Source organism: Protopterus annectens, chromosome 11.part0 (assembly GCF_019279795.1).
Source record: "Protopterus annectens isolate FY-2018-M chromosome 11.part0, PAN1.0, whole genome shotgun sequence".
NCBI classification, from domain to species: Eukaryota; Metazoa; Chordata; order Ceratodontiformes; family Protopteridae; genus Protopterus; species Protopterus annectens.
In genome coordinates, this window is record NC_056745.1 from 1,251,690,965 (window position 1) to 1,251,716,234 (window position 25,270).

The window sequence follows — 25,270 nt, forward strand, 5'->3', positions numbered from 1 at the left end:
TGTTGTTGAAGGGAGGCGCAAATAGATCTAAGCAGGGTTGACCCCATTTGAGGAAAATCATATTTTCCACTGACTGATTCAGAGATCACTCATGAGGCATCAAAATAACTCAGCTGAGCCTGTCCGTCAGGATGTTGGTCTCCCCTGGGATGCTCATTATAGTAAGAAAGCAGTTAGTAGAGGTCACCCACTGCCACACTCTCATAGCTTCTCGACACATCAGGTAAGATCTGGTTCCTCCCTGTTTGTTGATGTACCAGGCTACTGACATATTGTCTGACTGTACTGCAATGGTCTCTAGAGCAAAAAAGCTGTGAAGTGCTTGCAATGCTAGAAGGACTACTCTTGTATCTATGGCATTGATTTGCAACTTAGTCTCCTTAGAAGCCCACATACCTTGGACTGTCAACCCAAAAGATGCCCCCCCACCAATCTGGGAAGCATCCGTGGTCAGCATAGTTTTGGGAAGGAGAAGAACAAAGGGCCATCCCAGATCAACCTCTGAAGAATGAAGCCACCAAAGAAGGGTTGCAAATTTGAAATCCTGTCTGTCATGAGGTAGGCCCGGGTTGATGTTATGTCAAGACGTGCTCCTATGAAGTCTATGGTTTGTGCTCTTTGCAGTTGAGATTTCTGTGTGTTGACTGTCATGCCAACAGCAGGAGCTAGCTGTAACAGACAATCACTGGCTTGAACACGTATATGCCCTGTTAGTGCAGTTAGGCGCCAGTCATCCAGATATGGAAACACATGGAATCCCTGCAGCCTGAGCTGCTCTGCAACTATCACATTTGGTGAACACCCTGAGGGCTGTGGCGAGACCAAATGAAAGTGATCTGAACTGATAATGGCTGGCTCCCATCCTGAAATGCAGGTACCTTCTGGAGCGCCTGTCCATTTTGATGTGGTAGTACTCATCCTTCAGGTCTAAAGAGCACATCCAGCCATCCATTCTCAAAAGAGGTAGAATGGATTGGACTGTGACCATCCTGAATTTTGAATTCTTTACCGATTTGTTCAGGGATATCAGGTCCAGGATCGGCTTCCAGGCCCCTGTTCTTTTGGAACCAAAAAGAACCTTCAGTAAATGTCCAATCCAATTTGGTCTGGGAGGGACCTCCTGGATGACTCTCTTTTTTTTTTTTTGCAGCATTTTTCTAATTTCTTGAGCTGCCTTCTCCCTCTGATTGGGTGGAACATCGGGGAGGTGAGCCTTTGGTTTGGGGTTTTCCAAAAGGGAATGAAGTATCCTCTGGATACGATCCTTAGCACCCACTGGTCATTGGTGATGACTGTCCAGGCTTGTGGGTGTAAGGAAAAGTGTGCCCCAACTGCTTCCAGAGGAGGGCATCCAGGCACCCATTCAGGAGCACTGGAAGGGTCCCTCTGAGAAGGCATCCTGAGACTCTGAGTTCTGTGGACGCCCTCTGCCACGGAGGAGGCATCTCCCATTTTAACTGCTACCCCCTCTGCCTCTGGAGGAAAAGCCTCCCTGAGACTCATGAAAACAACATTGAGATTTCTTAAATCACAAATTTTTCCCCCATGCTAGCTCCTGCAGAAGGAGCTTTGTGGGGTAGAAACATGGATTCCGATGGCAGACAAGGTCTTCCCATCTTTCTCACTATCGGAGAGTGTGTCTCTGACTTTGACTGAACAAGGATGATCTGAAGGGTGCATTAATTAATGATGCCTTGAAAGATTACGCAAAGTGACACAGCTGCATTCAAGCATGGTGCCTAATGGTAATGTCCAAACGAGCTGCCCTAGAGGCACCCTTTGCAGCATGGGAAATCAACCTCATGGACACATTAGATACTGATTGTAGAATGGCCATTCCAGAAGAAAAGGTTTTCTGTTCCTCAGTAGACACGGACTCTGGGGCAGAGCTAGACAGTTCTTTGACAAGGTTCCTCTGTAACCTAGTAAAGTGGGACAAGTAGGTTAACGCTTGTAAAGTGAAGGTGGCTGAAGCGTACACTCTCTTGCTAAACTTCTCCACAGTCCTAGATTCTCTGTGAGGGGATGGACAGTGGAGCTTTCCTGAGCCACCTCCTTCTTAGTGGGTGCCACAAACACCATGGCATCTACTAGAAACCCTTTTGTTCTATGTGTCCTATCTGTAGGTGCACTAAGAATCTTGTCGGCTCTCTTCAGTATGGGCTCCACAGTGTTCGGTTCCTTCCATGCCCTGGTAGATACAAGGTCAATAAAAGCATCTGCAGGGGTGGGAAACCCAGGATGTAGATGGGTTGGACCCAACAGCACTGTTTCCTCTGAGGTGGGATTTTGGGTAGACTAACTACCTCTCTGTTGGAGCATCTCTAGGATGTCTGCGAAGGAGACATCATCAGGTGGAGATCCCGAGGACCCCTCCCCTTCCTTGAAATCAGTGTCAGTAGTGATTGATTCCTGGAGGGAATCCAAGTGCCTCCTTTTACATCATCTCTCCCGAGGAAACTCCTCGATGGGATGCTCTGGGAAGATGTTGGAAGAAAACTGGGGTTCCACTGACAGAATAGGTTGAAGGCTTCCTAGGGCCAGCTGTCCTCATGGTAGACGAGAGGCCTCAGCCACAGGATCCACAGATATGGGGAGTGGTGCTGAATGAGAAAGAACCAAGGGTTTCCTAGGATGAAAGAGAATCCTGTTCACCACTTTGAAGGCAGAGGAACGTGGAGTACCTGAGAGTCATCCCTCCAGTGCTGAAGTTATCGGAACAGACACCCCCCAAGCACTTGGAACCCTCCGCTCAGAAGGAGAAGTCGGTCCCAAGCTGCTGAACACTGAAGTTCTGAGGGGCAGCAATGGCTCCAAAACGTTCAGAGTCGAATTCAACCCCCCCACCTACAGCTCCATGACATGCTAGGAATAAACATGATCAGAGCAGAGTGCATCGGTTTGGCTACTGGAGATGAAGTGATTAACACTAGCAGCTCCAACATCTCGGTTCCTGGGAACAATGTAGCTGCATGCTCTGAAACTGAAGGTCAGATCAGAGAAGGAGCCACAAGGCAAAAAGAAGAGTCTGTTCACAGATCCAGTCGGGTAGAGCTGGCAAAATCCCCAACTTAATCTGTTCCTGAAGAAACTGCCTCATCAGCCTATTCACATAGTTCTTGGAAAATCTAAGAGCAGACCTGATGGAAGAAGATGCTAAGGGTGGTCTTGAAGGTTTCCTAGGAGAGATCTCCCACAGGGGAGATCTCTGTGCTGACACATATGGCTCCAAGCTGGTGAGTGGAGCCCGAGGTGGACAAGGACAATGTGGACTGGAGAGGGTCAGTTCCGAAGCCTTTGGCTATGAAGGCTTTAGCACCTTTTTGTCAGGCTCAGAAGCAGAGGAAGAAGACCTGATCGGGGAACATTTCCTGTGTTCCTTGTGTTTTCTGGAGGGAGGTTGAGACCCTGAACCAGAAGGAACAGCAGAAGAGGAAGATGAAGGAAGCAAACCCTTGAGTGTGAGCCTGTTCCTTCTATCCGTAAGAGCACATGGATGGAAAGCCTTACATACAGCACAAGAGCTATCCAGATGAGCAGGCCCTAGACAATACACACTTCCATTAGGCATCGGATAATGGGATCTTGTGCCCACAGGAAGTGCATTTCTTAAAACCTAATGGTTTCTCGGACTTAGTATCACACTGACTCTGCCATAACTAGTTTTTTTTTTTTTTAACTTAAAAGGCGAGAGAGAAAGAGAGAGTTAGAGAAGGCAGGAAGGAATTTAGGATGGACAGAAAAAAAAATGACTAACCAGCAAATTCAGAGATATGAAAAACAAACCACAGTATGTAAATAGTGACAGAGAAGACGAGAAAAAATTAAAATCTGACTCGCACTCTTTCCTAATCACCCAAAAAAAACCACCGGAGGACCTCTACAGTGACAATGCCTCAAAGCTTACTCTACGAGCAGCAAACAAGATCTGAGGTAGGCTAGTGGAATGAGGCATTATGGGTAGTAGTATGGGAGGAGCTTGAGCTTCGAATCTCTAGCTTCGAAAATGGCCGAGTCAAATCCAAGACCCACCGGTTGAGGAACAAATGAAAATCACATCATCAGATCAGACTTTGTTGTTTTGAAGGGGTTTGAACCCCATAAGTAGCAGGAAGTAATTCTTTGAGAATGAGCTTGTTTCACCCATTGGCCAAAGCTCTTAGATTAAAAGCAGAGCATAGCAAACAGAACATGTTAAAGTAGTCTGGTTCCAGACAATAAACACACTTCTTGAGGGCATCTGAATTGCGGATCTTATGCCCAAATGAAGTGCATTTCTTAAAACCTGTTGTTTTTCTGACATAACTGAAAGAAAAAGTTATTACCAACAACGGTAAAAGAGTAATACCTACAAAAGGTACAGGAAAGTATACCAACTATGGCATAAGGAAAACTACCACAGGTAGGAGAAAAAGAAAGGAAAAATGTATCCCTAATGCCAGTGAAAGCTAAGAGTGAAAAAGAAAAAGGAAAGAAAATTATTTTAAGTATAAATTAGTAGAATAAATTTGAATTAAATATTCTTACTATGCTCGAGAGTGGAACCTGCATCTAATCACGATGATGACAAATGAGATCTGAGGCAATGGGGAGGGAATAGAGCATTATGGGTAGAGGGAGGAGCTCAAGAACTGAATCCAAAGTGTAGTATATGCGGCCAAGTCAGATCAGAGGATCGGATCCAAACCAGTTAGTGAGAAAGAATGAAAAGGACAACAACAGATTATTATGCTAAGACTCTGACTCTAGGGAATCAGGGAAGATACCCAAAAGGCATAGGGAGTCACTGCCAGAGAGAAATGGGGATCTCTTCCTTTTTCTGAGAGGAAGAAGAGGCAGATTGTAATGACTAATGCCTTACAAAGGCCCTCAGCAAAAATACCACTCCTTTTTAAACTCCCTAGAAGATTGAAAACATGAGAAAGCAGCATATTTGGCTTTCTGTGACTTCTTCAGTGTTCCTAAAGAAGATCCCAAATCAGAAGAGCAAGGCTGAATTTGGGGACTATGTATCTCTTCCTTTACCCTTACTTGAGGGCTGAAATCCACCCCCTTAACCAGAAAACAGTGTTCTCCCTTCTTAGATGAAAGAATACATCTGATACATCTGGTTTTGGAGGACATAGCAGTCTCCCAACCCTTAAAAGCATCTCTCTAAGCATCACCAGAGGGATTGGAAGCAAGAGATGGAAAGTCCAAGGACTCCAAAAGGGCCACAGTGAATACATCCATCAAAGGCCAGGACAGAGAAGATGCAGAAGCTGCCACTTTGGTCACCTCTCTGGAACTCTCTCTCTTTTTCAGAAAAAGGCAGGAGAGGTAATCCAAGGTAACAGCAAATGGTTCCATCACAGAGTTCATTAAAGCCCTCAGTCTCTGGTCCTCAAGGAAAATACTGAGGGAATGTAGCCTACTTGTACTAATTTTGGAGGTAAGGGATTGACAGATACAACAGACACCCAAAAGTTTGACACTGAAGCTGACCACTAAATAGCTGAAGACACAGAGAAGACATTTATTCAATATCTTCTAATACCAAAAAAGTCTGAATTTTCACACCTGCACATCTGCTTTTATACTGGCACACACTTGTGTGTCTTCAGATGTATGGTACATGAGGAAGGAGCCTAAAAGCTTTTTGTATATGGGACGGACATCTGATCCTTGCCAGGAATCTTCATATTCAGCTTTACGCTTCTGCAACAGATATCTAATTACAAGCATCTTTGTTTTCTCCCTTGTCTTAATGGACAATAAAAGTGAACATGCCTTATTTGATTACACTCAAGACATCTAACATCAAAACTTAGGTGTGTACCTGAACCTGTGGCTTCCCTTTTGTCCTGATGGCTTAGGCTGCCTCCCACAAATTCCTCTATATCCATGTGCACTGCTGGGTTCCCCCCCTCCTACACAACCTGATATCTAGGTTAAAGTCCGCTTTCCTCCCCAGCTCTTCAGCAGTGTTAACACTCACGTTTGCCTCCCCCACCCTAAATCCTCATATCCTCAGGCATAGTCCTGATGGCTTGTTCACTGACCAAAGACTCAACAAATTTCACATGTGATGACCTTATATCAACTCAGCCATCTGTGGAAATAAGTGCTGATTTTTGCAATATACTCAATCATACCTTTATCTGCCTCTCTCCTGCATTCTCTAAACTTCTTCCTCTATATATATATATTCCTATAGCTCTGATGTCAAATCACAACAAGCAAGCAAACTTTCCTTACCTCTGGAAAACTTTAAACAATCCGAGCTTAGAAAACTGCAGCCACTGCTTTACTCACAAGCAAGGGAGTTAAAAATATCACCCACTGCCCTTTGTCAACTTAGTGCTGAATATACACCAACTCAAAGGGTCTGATAAAACTATACATTTCACCCCTCCATACTGAGGAAAAAGGTTTTTGTACTATCCTGTGCTTCTTGAATGTACTTTTCCCCTCCCCACCATTCACTGACATTGCTTCCATTTGTTGCTTTCACTCACCTACCTTAAGTTTCATATTTCTCATTTCCAGAGTCAGCTTCTGTAATTCCAGCTGAGCTGCAAAGTCCTCTTGCAATGGAACTAACCATCTTTGCTTGGCCTCCAGCATACTCTCTCCAAGCTGCATTGTGCACAAAGCTCCCATCATCTTTTCTCTAGATATATTATCCCTCTAGATTCCTTGGGTTTTACATTACTTTTCTAGATGAGCTACTAATTTTAGCATACTTATCACCTAAGCTCATTTAGTCTGTTCTCATACCAAATACACTAAAAATACAAAAACTGCTGTGCACAACCACACCTCTGTAGATTTCACTATGTGGCTGTGCTGGTGATGTACACACAATTGGCAACACAACTGTTTTAGTTTGACTAACTTCAGTTCAAGTATCCTCAGCAGTGGACACCAAGTGAGATGTTAGACTGGCACCACTGCCAACAAGTGTGATGGAGGTCTGTACCCATTGCCCCTAAATGTGACAGACAGCAGAATGCCACCCACTAAAGAAGGCCAGCACTAATGGAGTTTGAATCTCACCACTACCAACCAAAGGTGGGGGTATAGCAAGAAAGTGCACAAAAGTCTGTCTCAATAACTAGTTTCCAATGTACAACCTGGCACAAGAGCATAAAGAGAATATGCACTGCTGCCCAGTATGGGCTTCCCACCTCCACATCCAGGTTAGACATCACACAGGCCACTTACAGAGCTAAGTCTAAGGCACACTGGCCCATGTCTCACCATTCTCTACATAAAGCAATGCCTTCCAGTACTTCTTTAACTATGGCATCCACCTTTCACACAATGTATTATTCACACACACACACACGCACACACACATGCACACATACTTCTCCAAATCCCCACAGGTTTCTTCCCGCATGACAGTCCTGATACCACTCTGGAGGAAGCCAGGGACTTCCACTAGCCTGATGCTCTTACATCAAGCCAAATATGAAATACTCCAGTTTCTTTCTCTGGTATTGTGTTTTAAAACAGTCTCATAGAAACAGTGTATCATACAGCTTGCTACCCAGCAGTGTAAGTAATGAACAATAGTGCAAAACTAAATTTGTAATAAATACTAGCCAACAAAAGCTTAAATGTAAATAAATAAACTTTACTGATATAATGAAGAAAACAGTGTACATACAGAGTGAAATATTCACAGACTGGAGCACAGGGAAGTCAAATAAAAGGCAATAAAAACAGACAGGAAGCATACAGAAAAGTTCAATGCTCTAGATAACCAAGTTCTAGCTAACAACAGAAATATTGACCCTAGACAGATTAATAACTAGTACTCACAGTTGGTTCCACACAAGCAAAACATCATCAACATTTATTCCTTCAGCATCTAGCATTATACAGTTCTATAGCATGTTTTCCCCAAGTCACCAGTGTCCATGTCATACTCATCCTATTGCTGGGAAAAGCAAGTTACTAAATCAGTTCCTTATTTACCATAGCAACCACTCTTAAGGAACAAAAACATAATCACAAAAGTCCTGCCAAAATAGGAAATACCAATATATATCCATGTCTGCTTCCTTTGAATCTTGAATCCACCTTAATGTCTCAGTGACAAGTCATTATAGCCATTACAGTTCAGCAGGAGGACACTTCCAGGTCTTTCATCTTTGTTTGTAACATTAACAAGAGGAGCTAGCAACATCTGGATATTCAACACATTTCAAAGGAATTCTCTGTCCACTGATACTTGGTAAGACAAAGTCCCACCTTCCCCAGCCATGAGAACAACAGAGAAAATAAGTACAAAGGAATGCATTACATTAAATGTTTTCATTCAGCCTGGCATTACCCATGGCTTTATAGTGTACAGAGACCACCATCCACACATATATACACACTCTGCAACCCCATCCACATACTCACATGCTCAATGACCACCACCCACAAATGTACACTCAGTGTCCACTACCCACATAAGCACAAACTCAGTGACCATTATTTAAACATGCACACACAGACCATAATCCACTTAAACATACATTCAATGACTACCACCTATGCTTGCACAGTGCCCACCATCTACACGTGCACACACTGAACAACCACAATTCACATATGCATGCAGTGACTGCCATCCATGAGTGACAAACATCCACAGGTGCATAAACTCAGTGACCACAACCCACAAATGCACTCATTCAGCAACCACATCGACTTACATATAAACTTCATGACAACTGTCCACATAATCACACACTCACCCATCATCATCCATGCAAGCACATATTCAGTGACCCCCATCCACATATGTACTCTCTCTGAGACCACCATACACACATGTACACACTCTCAGTGACCACATCCACAAGTGTATACAATGACTACATCCACACATGCACAAATTAACTACTGTCTACATATATGCACAGTGACAACCATCCATAACAAACACACTCACTGATGACATTCACTTAACTAAACAATCACTGACCACATCCACATATGCATACATTCAAAAACTCCAACAATACAAGCTCACACTAAATGATATCAATACACACAAAAAAACCTTCCCCTCATATGCACATAATTCTAAGTAAGATATTATTATTGTCTTTGGTGACTCGGACTGCTCCTCTGGATGATATAAATTTCTGATTTTGCACAGCCAGTTGATTGATTAATCTTACTACCAGTCACTGAGCAGCCATAGATACCCTGTAAAAGGCCAGAAATTGCATGACAAAAGCACAGAAGACTGAAGTGAAACGTCACTAGATGCAGTGAGTGAAGAAAACTAAAAGCCAAAATCTGACATCGTCAAAGCTCTGGACATGCATTCACATTAGAAGGGTGTTCAAAAACAGCCTAGAGATGCAAACACCCCTTACAAAAATCAATCTTCTTTCTTAAGCTGGGCCAAAGCCTTTGAAGCCTATTCCTTTAGTGCTATCCTTTATTTTTGGTTACACCAGTAAAATTTCATCAGCACATCAGAAAACATGCAACAGAGATTAAATACAAGATGGCAGAACAAAAGAGAGGACCTTCCTGATCATGCTGCTATGTATCTGACTCCCTACTTACTGCAACAGTAGCCACAAAAAAAGAGACATTCCAGTCTCCCATACTGAACACAATGAAAGTGAAGTGTTTTTGTCACAACAGCAAATCAAAAATATTAGAAAAAGTGATCACCTTTTTCTGTAAGTCAATGTTTCAGCTGGCACATCTAAGTAAGTAGACACTGTACTGCAACAATGTACACAGCATACAACATGCTACATGTAAACAGATGTCAGTACAGACATTTGTCCTGATACAATATACTTCTCTGAGCTCAATCCTACTATTTTACCTATTTTGTGTATATATGTCTTTAAAGGTCAAAGAGAGCTGAGGTCTGAAGTTCATTTTTCTTTCTGTCAATATCTCTGATAGAGGTTTGCCCTGCTGTTAGTCTAAATGTAGTCCAAAACATTATAACATCTCATTTTGGTGCTCAAAGTATGCTTACTCTTATTTAGTCAATATCAAAAAGTTGATACTTATTTTAGATCATTCCTCACACCAAGCCAGCAATGAAGGCATGGCAATGCTTATTCCGTGATACAACAACTATGTCACACCCAGTCAGCACTGAAGGTTTGGCATTGCTTATTCCAGTATGCCAACAAAGCTGTCTTTCACTTAAGTAAGAAGGTAGACAATGGTTATCCAGTTTAAGATAATCGGTCATCTCATCCATCCAGCTCACACTTCGTCAGCGTTGAAGGCTCAGCAATGCATTCCTCAGTTCAGTGTCTACAGTTATCTCAGAAGCATCCATCAATGAACACTTAGAAATACAGTACATACTTTAGTTTGTAGACAAATGTTGTTTCACACCTCACCAGCATTCAAAGCTTGGGAATGAATATTTCGGTTTGCCACCCAGAACTGTGTCACACCTAGCCAGCAATTAATGCCTAGTAATGTCTATCCTAGTTTGTGTACACACCCATATAACTACCACCACTGACAGCCAGTGTTGCATCATTCATATGCAGGCTGGGCAAAGAGTAACAATTCTATACATTGAATTACTGATCAACATAGGATTAAAAACTGGCCGTTGGGGAACTGAGATCAGTCAAAGAGTTAAGCATGAACTATGGCAGTCAGCATACATAACAGCAAACACCTTCTGAACACACATACTGTGAGCTTAAATAAAGTAAAGGGTATCGACTGTTCACTCTGTAGCATTGCATGAAAACAAAGTCACATGCCTTAGAAACATCATTGTGCACTTCTGCAAAGTGCCAACTGTCAAAAGGCCAGAAAGATTATATTAACTAATGTAAACAAAACCTTAATGGCAGCGCTAAGTCTGGTATGAAAAATCTGCTAATGAGAGTACAGGAAATCAAAAATACATGTTCTTGCAGAATACGCTATGTAAGCTGCTATGAGCCCAAATACTACCTCACCATGTGTTCATGGAAAAACACTGGCAATCTCTTGTTTTAGCTATAATCAGTTGAACAATGCCAGTCGTGGTTCTAGTTCTGATATCTGCATTAATTAAAAACTTGACTGCAATCCTTCAGATATGTGCCTGTTTTGCCACATTTTTCAGTGAATCTAAGTACAGTTGTTTGTCCATTCAGTGAGAATACCAAAAACTATATAGATTTTATTTGCTTTAAAATTAATATATGCCTCTTAGTGTGACACAGCTGAAAACTTTATGCAGATTATACCTCTGCCAAAGAGGTACATCCAAAACAAAGGCTGTGTTTATAATGGAATATACTGCATTACTTGGTAGCTTTACGTACAACATGTTAACAGCCATTTCTTCTAAGGAGCAAATGCCTGCCGGTTGTCTTCTATCTCAGTGTAACAATATATGTATTGCAGATGTGAGTAAGATGCAGTAGTAGGACTCCTTTGGATCTTATCAGGTTTCTGATGAATTAGAACTACTGGAAAGCTGTGAGCTAGGAGTCTGCATGAAAGCTAATACAGCTGTGAATATTTATGAATAAGTGCATGACCAGTTTACAAAGAAATGTAGAGTCCGTTCTGCTGCTTTATTCGTGTAGCTGTTTATCTATCTTTAATTTTATTCTAGTTGTATTTTTATTTAACTATTAGTGCAATCATTCTTACAAAGGTAGAGTTAATTATAATTTCAAGTCACCAAGTAATCATATTAAACAGCTACAGATAATAAAAGGGCCAATTTAGAAAACGAAAGAGTTTGAGAAGTGATCAGAATGTGCATGAAGGTAGTACAAGATGCCAAAGACATCTAACAGGAGTCACTTTAAGCATTATTTGACTATGCCATACCATACCATACCATACTATATTCATAATAGCATTATACTGGAATGGAAACTATACTATATTTATTTATTTATTTACTTCCAGTTTGATAACCGGGGATATCCACTGGGCCCGAAAGCCCGTTTTCAGTGGAGGCCCGGGCAGAAAAGCTCCATATTACAAACAAATTGCACAATTAAACAATTTACAAGCAAGCAAAAAATAAAATGTTATGCATTTGTATAGTTAGCACAGAAAAAAAAGCAAAAATGAAATACACATACATTTGAAATGCAAAAGAAGTAAATCAGAAGAGAAGTGTAGGAAAGAGGTGGTGCAAAGAAGTAAAAGGAGAAGAAATGCCAGGTGGAGGAAAAAAAAGAACAATTAGACAATTCATTTTATGTTTGTGGTCAAAGATACAGTTGTATGAAGAGGCATTATAGGCAGTAAGGATGTGAAGATATATAGAGTATTTACATAGAGTTTATACAGGGAGAAAATTGTTAAAGAAGCTGAGGGTGGGGAACTGAAGAAAGAGTTGGATGAAGAGGGGCAAGAGGGAGAATCATGAATAGGTGACGTTAGTGGATTTAGGTAGGAAGTATACAATTACATATCCAGTTTTGGGAGAGGTGGGAATGGAGTAGAGATTTGAAGTGTTCAGGGTTTGTAGTGATTCTTAGCAGGGGAGGAAGCAAGTTCCATTTTTTGTTTTGCTATAGTATAAGAAAGTAGAAGGTGGCCAGGGGGTCGTTTAGGTTTGTGTACTGAAAGAAGATTTTGGTGGGCTGATCTTAGGGGTCTGAGAGGAGTGTAGAAAGGCAAGATATTAGTTAGTGCAGGGCAAGCAGTGGGTTTAAAGATTAGTTTGTGGGCAGTAGTATGTTGAAAGTAATCAAGATGATTAGGGAGTTCTAACCATTTAAGACTATGGAAGGAAATGCAATGGTGTGTGGAATGAGTAGAATTAGTAGCAAATTTGGTGATTTTGTTGTAGCAACTTTCTAGTTTTGAGGAGATAGAAGCTGTGAGGTTGGTTAGAAGAGGAGCACCATACAATACAGAAGGTAGAAGGAAGGTGAAGGCGAGGGTTTTTCTTGTAGCTATTGATAGAAAGTGAGTGTTTCTATAAAGCATACCAAGCTTCTGATGTTTTTTTTTATGTTTAGTTGAATATGAGTATTAAATTTCAGGTGTTCATCAATGGTGACACCAAGTAGTTTGGCACAAGTAACAACAACTTCTATTGAGGAGTGGGTGAGGCTGGTAATCTTGAAAGAGTGCTCATCAAGTGGGAGGGCTCTCGAAGGGGAGAAAATAATAATTTTGGATTTATTGGCATTAAGGGAGAGATGGTTTTGAAGCATCCAATTCTCTGTAGTTGTGAAGGCCAATTGGGTCTTGGTCTGCAGCTCGGGAAGGCAAGGGGCTGAGCAGACTAAAGTAGAGTCGTCTGCATACTGCACTATTTGAGTGTTTGGAATTGCAGAGTGAAAATCATTGATGAAGACATTAAAGAGCATTGGTCCGAGAATAGAACCCTGGGGAACTCCAGTAGAGGTAGGAAGGAAGGTAGAGGTACCTGTTTGCCATTTCACAGCATGAGATCTATCAGAGAGATAACTTTTGAACCAAGAAAGGGAATCTAGGGAGAGACTGAGGTTAGAAAGGTGATTGAGAAGTTGTGTGTGGGATACAGTGTCAAATGCCTTGCATAGGTCGAGAAGGACAGTGGAGACAATATCTCCAGAGCCACGGGCATGGTTGACAATGTCTAAGAAAGAGAGGAGAGCAGTTATAGTACTGTGGCCAGGACGGAAACAGTGTTGAGTAGGGATGAGGAGTTGGTTATTGAGGAGGTGGGGCATGAGTTGCAGGTGGATACATTTTTCAAGGACTTTTGAAATTGGGGAAAGAATGGCTATTGGGCGGAAATTAGAAATGCTATTAGTTTTGCCTCCTTTATGAAGGGGCAGGATGTAGGCAGCTCGCCATAGTTTGGGAACATAAGATTCCTGGATGGATCTATTGATGAGAATGCTGATGGGGATGGCGATACCATCTGCAGTGAGCTTGAGAAAGAGTGAGGGGATATTGTTGGGGGCACTGGAGCATGGCTTGAGTTTGGAAAGAAGTTTTTTGATACAGGAGGTTAAGACAGGTTTTAGATAAAAAGTGGGAGGGGGTTTAGTAGAGCAGGAATGGGGAGAGGAGGGGGAAGTGGACTTAGGGGTAGGGGAGGGGGTGGATTTGCTGAAGGTTTTAGTAAGTTCAGCTATACAGTTGGTAAAGACGGAGTTAAAAAGGGTTGCTATTTTTGTGTCGGTCTTATTGTTGTCGGGACAGGGATTCGATTTAGTACCAGGGTGTAAAAGAGAGTTGATGGAATTTCGGGATTTTTTGAGTGGGTAGACTGTAGTTTGGTGTAGTATGATTTTTTATCTTTTGTGATAAGTTTTTTGGTTAGATTGCAGAGTTGCTTAAATTGAAGGAGGGTAGCTGGGTGTTTACTTTTGTTGTAGAGTTTCCATGTTTTGTCCCTTTGTAACATAAGAGATTTAGTGTCCTTAGTTAGCCAAGGGGCAGAGTTGTATTTTATTCATTTTGTTCGATTTGGGGCTGGGTGTTTAGGATTCCAAGGAAGGTAGTATTGAAGACTTCTAAGGCTTCATCTAGAGGAAGCATTTTTAGAATATCCCAATTTGTTAGTTTAAGGGTTTCAGAAAATATAGAAGGGTTGAAGTTAGTGAGATTACGAGTGTGGGCATATTGTGTTGGTGAGGGAGATGTTGGGCAGCTCGGTGAATAAAGGCTGGGAGATGATCACTTGAGTGAGGTAGTATACCAGAGTCAGAGATCTTATTAGGGTGGCTGACTAAGATCCATTCCAGGATGGACCCTGGGGGGTTGTTTTTGTTAGGTCTGGTAATGTCGTTTATTAGTTGAGTAAAATTATAGAGATTGATAGAGTGGGAGTATTGTTATTAATTTTATTCCAGTCGATGTTGATATCACCTAGCATATAAGTCTCAAGTTTGATGTTGTTTGAGGCCCATAAGAGAACATTCTCTAGGGTGGAAGTGTTGTCACCAGGGGGAATATAGATGGTTATAATATAGATACTTTTAAAGTTGTTCATTTTGAGGATTCCTATGATTAGTTCGGCATTATTAAACTGAGAAATGGGATTCTGGTAAGGACAGAGATTCAGCAGGCAGTTGTAGATTAAGGCAACTCCACCTCCTTTGTTGTTTTGGCGGTCGAATCGAAGAGCTTGAAAGCCAGGTGGTACAATCTCAGAGTTAGTAATGTGTAGTTTTAGCCATGTTTCTGTGACTGCTACTATATCAGGTACAGTGCAATTTAGCCAAGCATGGAAGTTTGTTATTTTGTTATTTATACTCTGGGTGTTAATGGTAATGAACTTGAGGTATTTGTGGCTGTTTTTAATTGAGGAGGTAGGGGGAGAGAGATTATTACTGGTTGTGGGCCCAGGGTTGGGGTGGATGTCACCTGCTAGAGCAAGCCAAGAAGAGGGAGAGAGGAGGAGAAACTTTGGATTGTGACATGAAGTTAGAGGGAGATACAGTTTTGATTTGGTAGCAAGAGGTTTTAAAGAAATTGTGAGGAGTTTTAATTTAAAGTAATGAAATGGGTTTGGTTGAAGTAGGGAGGGGGATATGAAATAAAAGTGGAGTGTCAAAGGGTCGGGAAGGGAGAGAGTGGAGGAGGAGGGGAGGGAGAATGAGGGGGATAGTTTGGTAGAGGAACAGGAGGTTGCATTATAGAAAGTTAGGAGGAGAATACATGTAGAGGAGGTGAGTGGAAGTGGAAGAGTCATGGTTAAATAGAGTAGGACAGGTTTTAGAGGAGGAAACAGAGTAAATGGGAGAGAGTTTGGAGACAAATTATATCTGAGAGTGCAGTCAGGTAAGGGATAGAGAAGAGGAGGGGTAACTAATTGAATCGCAACTAGGAGGGGAGGGGCAATGAAAAGGGATTGGCTGAGGGGATGGGGAAGAGATTCAAGTGACTATAAAGGTAAATGCACTGGGGTGGGTGGGAATTGGGGGTAGGGTAGCAAAATTCACTTTGGTGTTCTGCAGTTCAGAATTATAGCTAAAAATATCAGTTAAGAAGAAACTAGATGATACAAATCAGCATATGCGGCAGATGACCTTTAAGTAAATGAAGATTAATGGAAAATGCTGTGGCTCACAGTTCTAGTGTTCAGAGTTAAATCCTAACCTCCAGTAACTGCTGGTGAAGTCTGCATGCTCACACCTTTTTTTGGCAGATTTTTTTCACCCACCTTCCAACTATATATACTAAAAAAAACACAGATTTTATTTGTTGTACAATTAATATATGCCTCTTAGGCAATAAGAAACCTTTGTGGCATTCCAACTACTACAAGTGTCTGGTTAGATATATATGTCATCTATCTATCACATTTATTAAAATGTTGCATCTACCCTTCTTCTTCTGGCCCAGATCATGGCCAAAGTGGGTTCAAAAAAGGCCAGTTCACATACCTGATTAATGAATGAACACCATTATATAATCAAAGCCTTAAATTAAATACTCCCTTCAATTCATCCTGGAACATAACACTAAGAATACAACTTCTTTCAGAAACATTATCACTTCTTGATTTCTCAGAAACAGTTTTATTCAGACCAACAGGTTGAAAAAAAAAGGTTACATGGCACCTACATGTACAATCCCTGTGATTCCTGGCAAGTTCAAAGCCTGGCCGACATTCACATGCAGGACCACCCTTTGGTGTCTCTCGACAGATATGTGCACAACCATGTTCTTTGTTCATACAGTTCATGCCTTCTGGGAAAACAGAGAGACAAATTATATTATACACAGATTATTCACAGCCCTTTAACCACTGTTAGCCACTCAGTTAGGGTTGGATTCATTCCATATGCCAAAATAGCACACTAAAACTGGGGTTAAAAAGTCAAAGTCTACACATAATACATTAGACACAACATGAACTGGGAACCGTTAAAGTTACAATACACCCACATTTATCATATTAACAAAATTACTTTTATTACAAAATAAATTTCAATGTTATATTACTTTTACAGTCTACATGCAGCACAGAAAAGTACAAAGTTTAGATTCATCGCTACAAAGGCTGTTAGTAGGCTAACGACCACTATGACCCTTAACTTGCAATATTTTATTTGTATCATCTGGTATCTTCTTAGCTGGATCCCAAGTATCATATGGTGGGGATGTGGGGGGGGGATGTTAGTAGGAAGGTATCTAAGGATTTGTAAAAGTGGGGTGTTAGTTAAGATAATACTTTTCTTATTGACTGGCTCTACCCAAAATGAGCATGGGGAGCCATACCAAAGGTAAATTTAAAATTTCCCATCCAGTTGTCAAGGTTTTGTTTGAACAGGATCACGGGTGAACTCTGTTTTACATGGATGGGGAGCCTATTCCATATTGCACGGATCCTTTGGTATCTCCAGCACATTCTGTTTATGTGACAAGTGAAGTTCAGATCCCTGGAGCTAGTGTTTCTGGTGCTGTTTGTTTTGTGCATGTGCAGCAAATCCATCAGGGCTGGGTCTGTGGAAGCCCTATAAGCCAGGCAAAGATCCCCTCTCAGCAGCCTTCAGGAGACTGAATAAAGAGACCCAGCCTTCAGGCAATCAGTGTACTACTGCAAGTGACTGGTTAGATAAATGCCAAAGGGAGCACTGTATTCAGTGACAGATCTGATAAAGCCTGAGCAGAGGGTACAATAACTTCCTTGTACCTGGATGCCATACCCCAGTCTATAAGCTAGGTGACACAGAATGATTTTTTTATTATCTTAGCTACATGTTGGTCAAAAAAATGATTGTGAATTACATATACTCCCAATTTATAAAACCTAACCCAGACAGACATGCAAACATACAAACATATCTCTCCACCATTGGCCCAGTCATCAAAGAGCCTCAATCCTCACCACTAGCACCAGTGGGGGACGTACATTGGGAGGATGACAGGTACACACAAAATATTTCCAGATGCAGTTCTTTGCATCAAGAGCAATGTCCCTTAAGACTACACAGAGAACATAGTCAGTCCGGGGCTGGTTTCTCCCTCTTTCTCCAGATCCCCAATAAGACTCCCCACTGGCACAGCTGTAGAGTTCAGATCTCAGCTAAGTGACCAAGCCAAGACATCCAACAATCTCTTTGTCCAACCAGTGCTTCGTATCCCTGCCCAAGTAGCTGACGCACGTTCCTGGAGATTTGTTTTACACCGACAGAGACACAAACACACACATACACACATCTGGAAAAGACTGGCACAGGTTTACTAGCTATGCCCCCTTCTCCCCAAACTATAAGGTAGTTATTACTGCCACCAGCCAACTCTTTATCAGCTACTTTAAGGCCCTTAAAAAAGGGTGTCCAAACTTACTGTGTAATGTTACTGTTAATAAAAATGGTAGTTTGACCAAGAGCAAGGCTATTAGGAGTGGCCCACAGTGTCACCAAATAAATATTCAACTGCTCTCAGAACTTAAATATGTCTCACAAATATCAGCCACAATGAAAAGTTTAAATATATTTAATAATAAAAAATAAAAGAACAAGAAAATATTCAGTACATAATCACAGTAACATCAGAGTTCAAAATCCAAGGAAATATTTAACATTACTGCAGGACAGACTCAAAGAAAACATCTGAACTATACTCTACTATATTCCTGACTGAATCTAAGAGAATTACTACACCCTAGTTAACCTACTTACAGAGCAAGTAAGGTAGATGTGGTGAGTGGGTACGCCAGCTGATGTTGTCAGGTCAAAGAAAAATACAGAATACTCAGTCTCTCAGAGAGTTTTTAAATTAATATCTCAAATATTACTGATGAGACAGCTTGCAGGATGACATCATGTCCTGTTATGTATCTGATTCTATCCAAGGTTAAAAAAAAAAAAAAAAAAAAAGAAGAAGTTATGTACTCACCATAACGTTCCATGTATGTAGTCCATCTCACCCTTCATTCTTACATATGGGTTCAGAGCCGATCCTCGGCTCCGACTCGGCCTAGTTACAAGCTGCAAGTCTTCTAGTTGGCTCATGGCTAGGTAGGTATCCTATGGTGCACCAGTACAATCCCCAGATCTTGTTTGCTGCTAACTATGAGAGATAACAAATATACAAAAGAAGCCAATACTAAAAGGTCTCCATAAAACAATGATAATAATCTTTTTCTGTTTCCAGGAACTTCCAGGCTGGGGGTAGGAGGGTGGGTTCGTAAGAATGAAGGTTGAGATGGACTACAAACATGGAACATTATGGTGAGTACATAATTTCTTTATGTTCTGTAGTCCTATCTCACCTTCATTCTTACATATGGGACAGCGCCCCTAGCACCTTATTCTTGGGTGGCTCAAGGAAAAATACTCCTGAGTACTGTGGAACCAAATGATGCTCTACCCCTGGAGGTTAAATCCAATTTGTAATGAGTAATAAAAGTGTGAGAGGTAGCCCACGTAGCTGCTGCACAAATATTATCAAGTGGGACCCTGGCTTGATAGGCTGCAGAGGTAGACTGAGATCTGGTAGAATGAGCCTTGATTTTAAAGGGTAAAGGTCTACCCTCAAAATTGTAAACATGAGCTATACAGACAGAAATCCAATTAGAAAGTGTTACTTTGGAAACTGGTGAGCCTGACCTAGATTCAGAGAAGGAAATTAATAACTGATCTGATTTCCTGATTTCCTTAGTCCGGTGCAAATAAAAACATAATTGTCTACGGACATCCAGCTGGTGAAACCTGTATTCAGCTGCGTTGGAATGATTTGGAAAGAACACTGGAAGTTCTATGGCTTGATTCAAGGTGGCATGGGAACAGACCTTGGGGACAAAGGAGGGATTAGTACAAAGGGACACCCTGTCTTTGTGAAAAATCAGATAAGGGGGGTTTTACAGACAATGCTTGCAACTCTGACACCCGTCTGGCCAACCTGATAGCCACCAGAAACAAAGTCTTCCAAGACAGAAATTTCAAAGAGGATGAATGAGAAGGCACAAAGGGTGGAGAAGTTAATTTGGATAACACAAAATTTAAATCCCATGAGGCAACAGGTTCTTGAAAGGGGGGTCTTAAAGTGGCACCTTTAAGGAAAGTTTTGCACAGCTTATGCAACATCAGATTAGAATCTTGAAAACCTAGATGAAAATTTGAAATTGCTGCCAATTGAACTCTGATAATGCCAACCTCAGATCCCTGGTGAAAACGCTCAGAAAGGAATTCCAAAACCACTGGAATGGAGGCAGTGTAAGGATCAACATTCATTCTCTCCACTCAGATAGAGAATCTTCTCTATTTACTGGAATATAGTCGCCTAGTGGAAGGTTTATGAGAAGACGTAAGGATATGAGTCACGGAGGGTGAGAAATCATGAAGCCTGACTAGGGATGGAACTGGAGCAGCCTCACTGTCAAATTCAGGGTGTTTAAGGAGGGATGAAGCAAACCTGACATGTGAGTCAACAGGTCTGGAGCTGGTTCCAGAATCCAAGGATCGTCTAGGAGAAGAAGCCCGAGAAATGGGAACCAAACCTGACAAGGCCAGTAAGGAGCAATGAGGATAAGTTTCCTTCCCAGCCATTTCACTTTCTGAATAACCTTGGGAATGTGAAGAAAGGGAGGAAAAGCATACAGGAGACCCAGGGGCCAATCGTGAACAAGTGCTTCTCTCGGTGACTCCCCCGGAGGGGGGATGAGGGAGAAGTAGCTGCTGCATTTGGCATTGATTGGGCTGGCAAAGAGTTCACAGCAAGGCTGTCCCCATCTGCGGAAAATCTGTTCTGCTGTTTCCTGTTTCAGAGACCACTTGTGAGGCATCAGGATTGCCCAGCTGAGCTTGTCGGTTATCATGTTGGTTGTCCCTGGAATGTGCGTTGCCACCAGAAAACGCTGGGAAGATATCGCTCATTTCCAAACTTGCATGGCCTCTCAACAGAGTGGGTAAGATTTGGTTCCGCCCTGTTTGTTGATATACCATAGTACCGACATGTTGTCTGATTGTATTGCAATAGTCCCTAGATGCAGAAGGTCATGGAGTGCTTGCAACACCAGGAGCACCACCCTCATCTCTAGAACGTTGATATGCAGGTTATCCTCGTGATCTTGTCATGTGCCTTAGACAGTCCTGCCGAGATAATGCCCCCCCACCCTATCTCTGAGGCATCCGTGGTCACAGGGGCAACGGGTTGTTGTGGAACAAATGAAGCGCCTGTGGTTAACTGACTGAGTAGTGTCCACCAAAGGAGGTCCTTCTTGCAAGATTCTGTCAGCAGAATGCGAGATAATGGTAGGTGTAGAAAAGACCATTAGGACGACAGGAGCAACTGAAGAATTCTCATGTGTAGCCTGGCTAGTGGTACTAGTAATATGGTGGAAGCCATGGTCCCTAGAAGCTGAAGAATAGTCTTGGCTTTGACCTTTCATAAGGGGAGAAGATGCCGAATTTGAAGAACCAGATTCTGTGCCCTTTTGGCAGGAAGACGAGCCACCATGTCTACTGTGTCTATCTCTGCGCCTATAAAAATCACAGATTGAGATGGTAATAAGGCAGATCTTTCCCAATTTATAGAAATTCCCAGCTGGGCACAAAGCTGACTAGTAGCGTCCCTGGTCTGAATAAGTAGATGCCTGGTTGGGGCGGTCAAGAGCCAGTCGTCCAGATACGGAAAAACCTGGAATCCTCAACATCTCAGGTGAGCTGTCAGTACTGCCATACATTTGGTGAACACCCTGGGGGCTGTGGTGAGACCAAAGAGCAGAACACGAAACTGGTAATGACTGGCTCCCAGCCGGCAGCGTAGATGACTCCTCGACGCCCTGTCCATTTTTATGTGATAGTAGATGTCTTGGAGATCTATTCAGCACATCCAATTGTCTTTCCCTAATAATGGGAGTATAGACTGCAGTGTCACCATCTGGAACTTGTCCTTCTTTACTGATTCATTCAGTCTGCTGAGGTCCAAAATGGGCCTCCAGTCCCCTGTACGTTTTGGCACTAAAAAGAATCTGGAGTAAGTTCCAGATCCTATTTGGTCTGCTGGGATGGTTTGGAAGACTCTTTTTGATAGCAACTTGTTGACCTCCACAGTTGCCTGATCCATGTGATTGGGTGGAACAGCTGGGATCCTCTTGGGAACAAAGGGTGGAAGAGAAAAGGGTATGACATAACCTCCGGTAATAATTCTTTGTACCCACTTGTCTTGAGTGATACCCATCCAGGCTTCTGGATACAAAGAAATGCGACCACTGACCTGCCCCAGAGAAGCACAGTCGGGCCCCACATCAGGAGTGCTGATAAGGCCGGCCCCAAAAGGAATTGCGACCTCCCTGGTTTTGCGGACTGCCCCTGCATCTAGGGCAACTTCTACCATTTCCTCCTCCTCTGCCTCTGAAGGAGGAGTCACCCTGTGCATCCTGGAAAAATCTCTGGGACTTATTGAACCACATCTTACCACCCCTCTGACCCTTAGGGTATGGTCTAGAGGGAATAGTAAAATGTACTCCCACGGCAGAGAGTGTTTTTCCTTCTTGCTCGCACCGGGTGAGAGTGTCCTTTACCTTGGGTCCAAATAATGAGGAACCATCGAAGGGGGCGTTGGTAAAGGTAGACTAACGGTTCCAAAAATTTACACAAATGCATCCAGGAATGATGCCTTAGGGAAATTCCTGAACCCGCTGCTCTACTGGCTCCATCGGCTGCATACAAAATAAACCGCATGGAAGAGTTGACAATAGAATTCAAGGTAGACAACTGGGCAGACACCTTGTCAGGGACTTCCTCAGTACATGTACCTTATAGAGAATCTCCTAACGCTAAGGATATCTCTCTGAAGCCTCGTGAAGCGAGTAAGGTAGTTCAGTGATCTAAGGGTAAATGCCGTTGAAGAAAAGATACGCTTCCCGTATCTGTCCATCGTTCGAGACTCCTTATTCGGCGGATGAACAGAAGAAGAAGTCTCAGCTAGCTACTTCTTAGTGGCTGCCGTCACCACCATGGCATCTACGGGAACACCTTTAGACAAAAAATCCTTTTCTGGGGGGGGGGGGCAGAAAGAAACTTATTCAGTCTCCTGGGGACTGGCTCCATGGCATCAGGAGTATCCGTTACCTTCTGACTAACTAGCTCCGTCAGTTCGTCAAAGGGTGGAGACATCCAAGTGGCTGAAGGTTGAGATCCAAAAGCCTTCAGGTACACTGACTCCTCATCAGAAGGGGTGACAGTGGGCCAGCCGCACCTCTGTTTAAGGATTTCCAGGATGTCTACGAAGGAGACATCATCAGAGGATGATTTGGGGGACCCTTCTGCCTCCTCGAGGTCAGTATCAGAGGCCAGAGACTCATCCTGGGTGTCTACATGCTTCCTCTTACATGTTCTCTTCTGTGGAGGTCTCAGAAGAGTGGGGGCCACCAGCCGGTGGCTCCTGAGGCTGAGGATCTCTGCTGTCCAAGGAGTGAGTAGGAGCTGAGACAGAAGTAGGTGCCTTAGGGGAAAGAGTGTCGGTACCCTTGGTAGGAGCTGCCAATGTGGGCAGCACACTCATCATCTCAAATGCCAACCTCTCCGCTCCGAAGACCTCCCCTGCTCAGAGGGGGCCAAGGATGCCGTTGGCTCCAGAGCCATCAGCTCTGAGATAGACATAGGATCCGAACTCACCCTAGCTGCCGCGCCGAGAGGAAGACTCAGAACCAAAGAAGTTCGGTTCCAAGCATCCCCGTCGGAGCCAACCGGGGAGCTTCAGCTCCTAGACATCACAGATGGCACCAAGAGTGTCGGAGCAGAACACTATTCCAAAACAGCCACAGGGGGAGCTGGAGCCAAAGGTTCAACCAGTGGTACCAAACACTCTGGCTCCGAAAGACCAGCATGGCTTGGAGGAAGAATGATTGAAGGGGGCTTAACGGACTCAAGTGGCTCCAGAACAGACTGGGTCGGAGCCAACAACAATTTAAGTAAGGCAGATGACGTCAACAGTCTCAGCACTACCCTCTCCACATCTTCTTCTGATAAGCTCCGGGAAGACCTGGATGACAGATTAGGAGAGCGGGATCTCTGCTGTATTGGAGACTTCAATATAGGGGAGACTGGTAGAGGTTCCATAGACTGTCTCCGTGAAATGGTCTCAGTGGTCGGCTCTGAAATACTTGGAACCGACCCTGTAATCACAGTACTGCTCTCAGTTGGCACCGAACTCTGTGGAGCCCATGAGACAGTGGACTTGTCTGATTTGGTGATTTTAAGAGGTGGCTACGAGACACTAGCTGGTGCCAGGGAAGGCCTCTTACAGGACTTAGACTTTCCCTTTGTAGATTTGGAAGAAGAAGAAGAGCTAGACAGATCTTCCTCAAAAGAAGATTTAAGACGACCTTTTAGGATGAGCTTGTTTTTTCTCTCTCTTGCAACAAACACCCTAGGACTGAAAGAGTGGCAAACTAAACAGGTCTCCTGTAAATGGATGGGCCCCAAACAGTAAATGCAGTTACTGTGGCTGTTATGGACATCTTCTGTGAGCATTTAATACATTTCTTAAAGCCAGATGGCTTATGATCCTTACGCTCTTTAGACATTCTCACAGAGATGAGCACACACACACACACACACACACACACACACACATACACACACACAGAAGAAGGAGGAGGAGGATTAGGTCCTCTAATTTAAACGGGCCTAGTCCTGCAGGAAAGAGAAAGACACCACGAGGACTAGGTCCTCTAACTTAAATGGGCCTAGCCCAGGCAGGAAGGGAAATGGAGAAGCTAGGTCTTCTAACTACAAACTGACCTAGAAAGTTAACAGTAAGCAGAGACTTTCACACACTCTAACAGAAATATTAACAAGGGAAACAGAACCTAGTTCTGTTAACAACAGTAACCAACAAAACAAGGGAGGATCCACAAAAAACTCAGACTTATGACTAAGAAATAACATAACGTAGTTCTGTTAACAATGACAACAATAACAATTCAACAAGCGGGAAACCGCCAAAAACTTGACTTTGCCTACTGACAACACACAATCTAACAAAGCGCAAAAGGCACCTACAAATACTAAGTCTATTAAGACATGAAAAACCAGCACACAGGATACCAATACTAAGAATTCAAAGACCAAAATGCCAAAGATTGCATCAAATAACATAAGTATAAAGCTAACTATTCTAATAGCAAACTACGCTAACTGACTAAACAATGATACAGTAACAGTTTTTCTATTTTAAACTAAAACAGTCCCATACATTTTTGAATAAATTTAAGTAAATGCAACACTTAGCCAGAGCCAAAGAGAAGCACAACCGAACTCGTCAATGCTGCAAACGAGATCTGGGGATTGTACTGGTGCACCATGGTATACATACCTAGCCACGAGCCAACTAGAAGACTTCCAGCTTGTAAATAGGCCAAGTCGGAGCC

The 25,270-nt window shown here is 42.7% G+C and overlaps 1 protein-coding gene across 1 annotated transcript in view; it reads right to left on the reverse strand.

Moving 5' to 3' along the window:
- Positions 1-25,270, reverse strand: part of SCUBE1 (signal peptide, CUB domain and EGF like domain containing 1) — a 4,299,807-nt gene that overhangs the window by 3,380,517 nt on the left and 894,020 nt on the right. Inside the window, exon 5 of the mRNA XM_044087300.1 lies at positions 16,510-16,635. Coding sequence (XP_043943235.1) covers positions 16,510-16,635 — 126 coding nt within the window. The remainder of the gene's footprint in view (positions 1-16,509; positions 16,636-25,270) is intronic.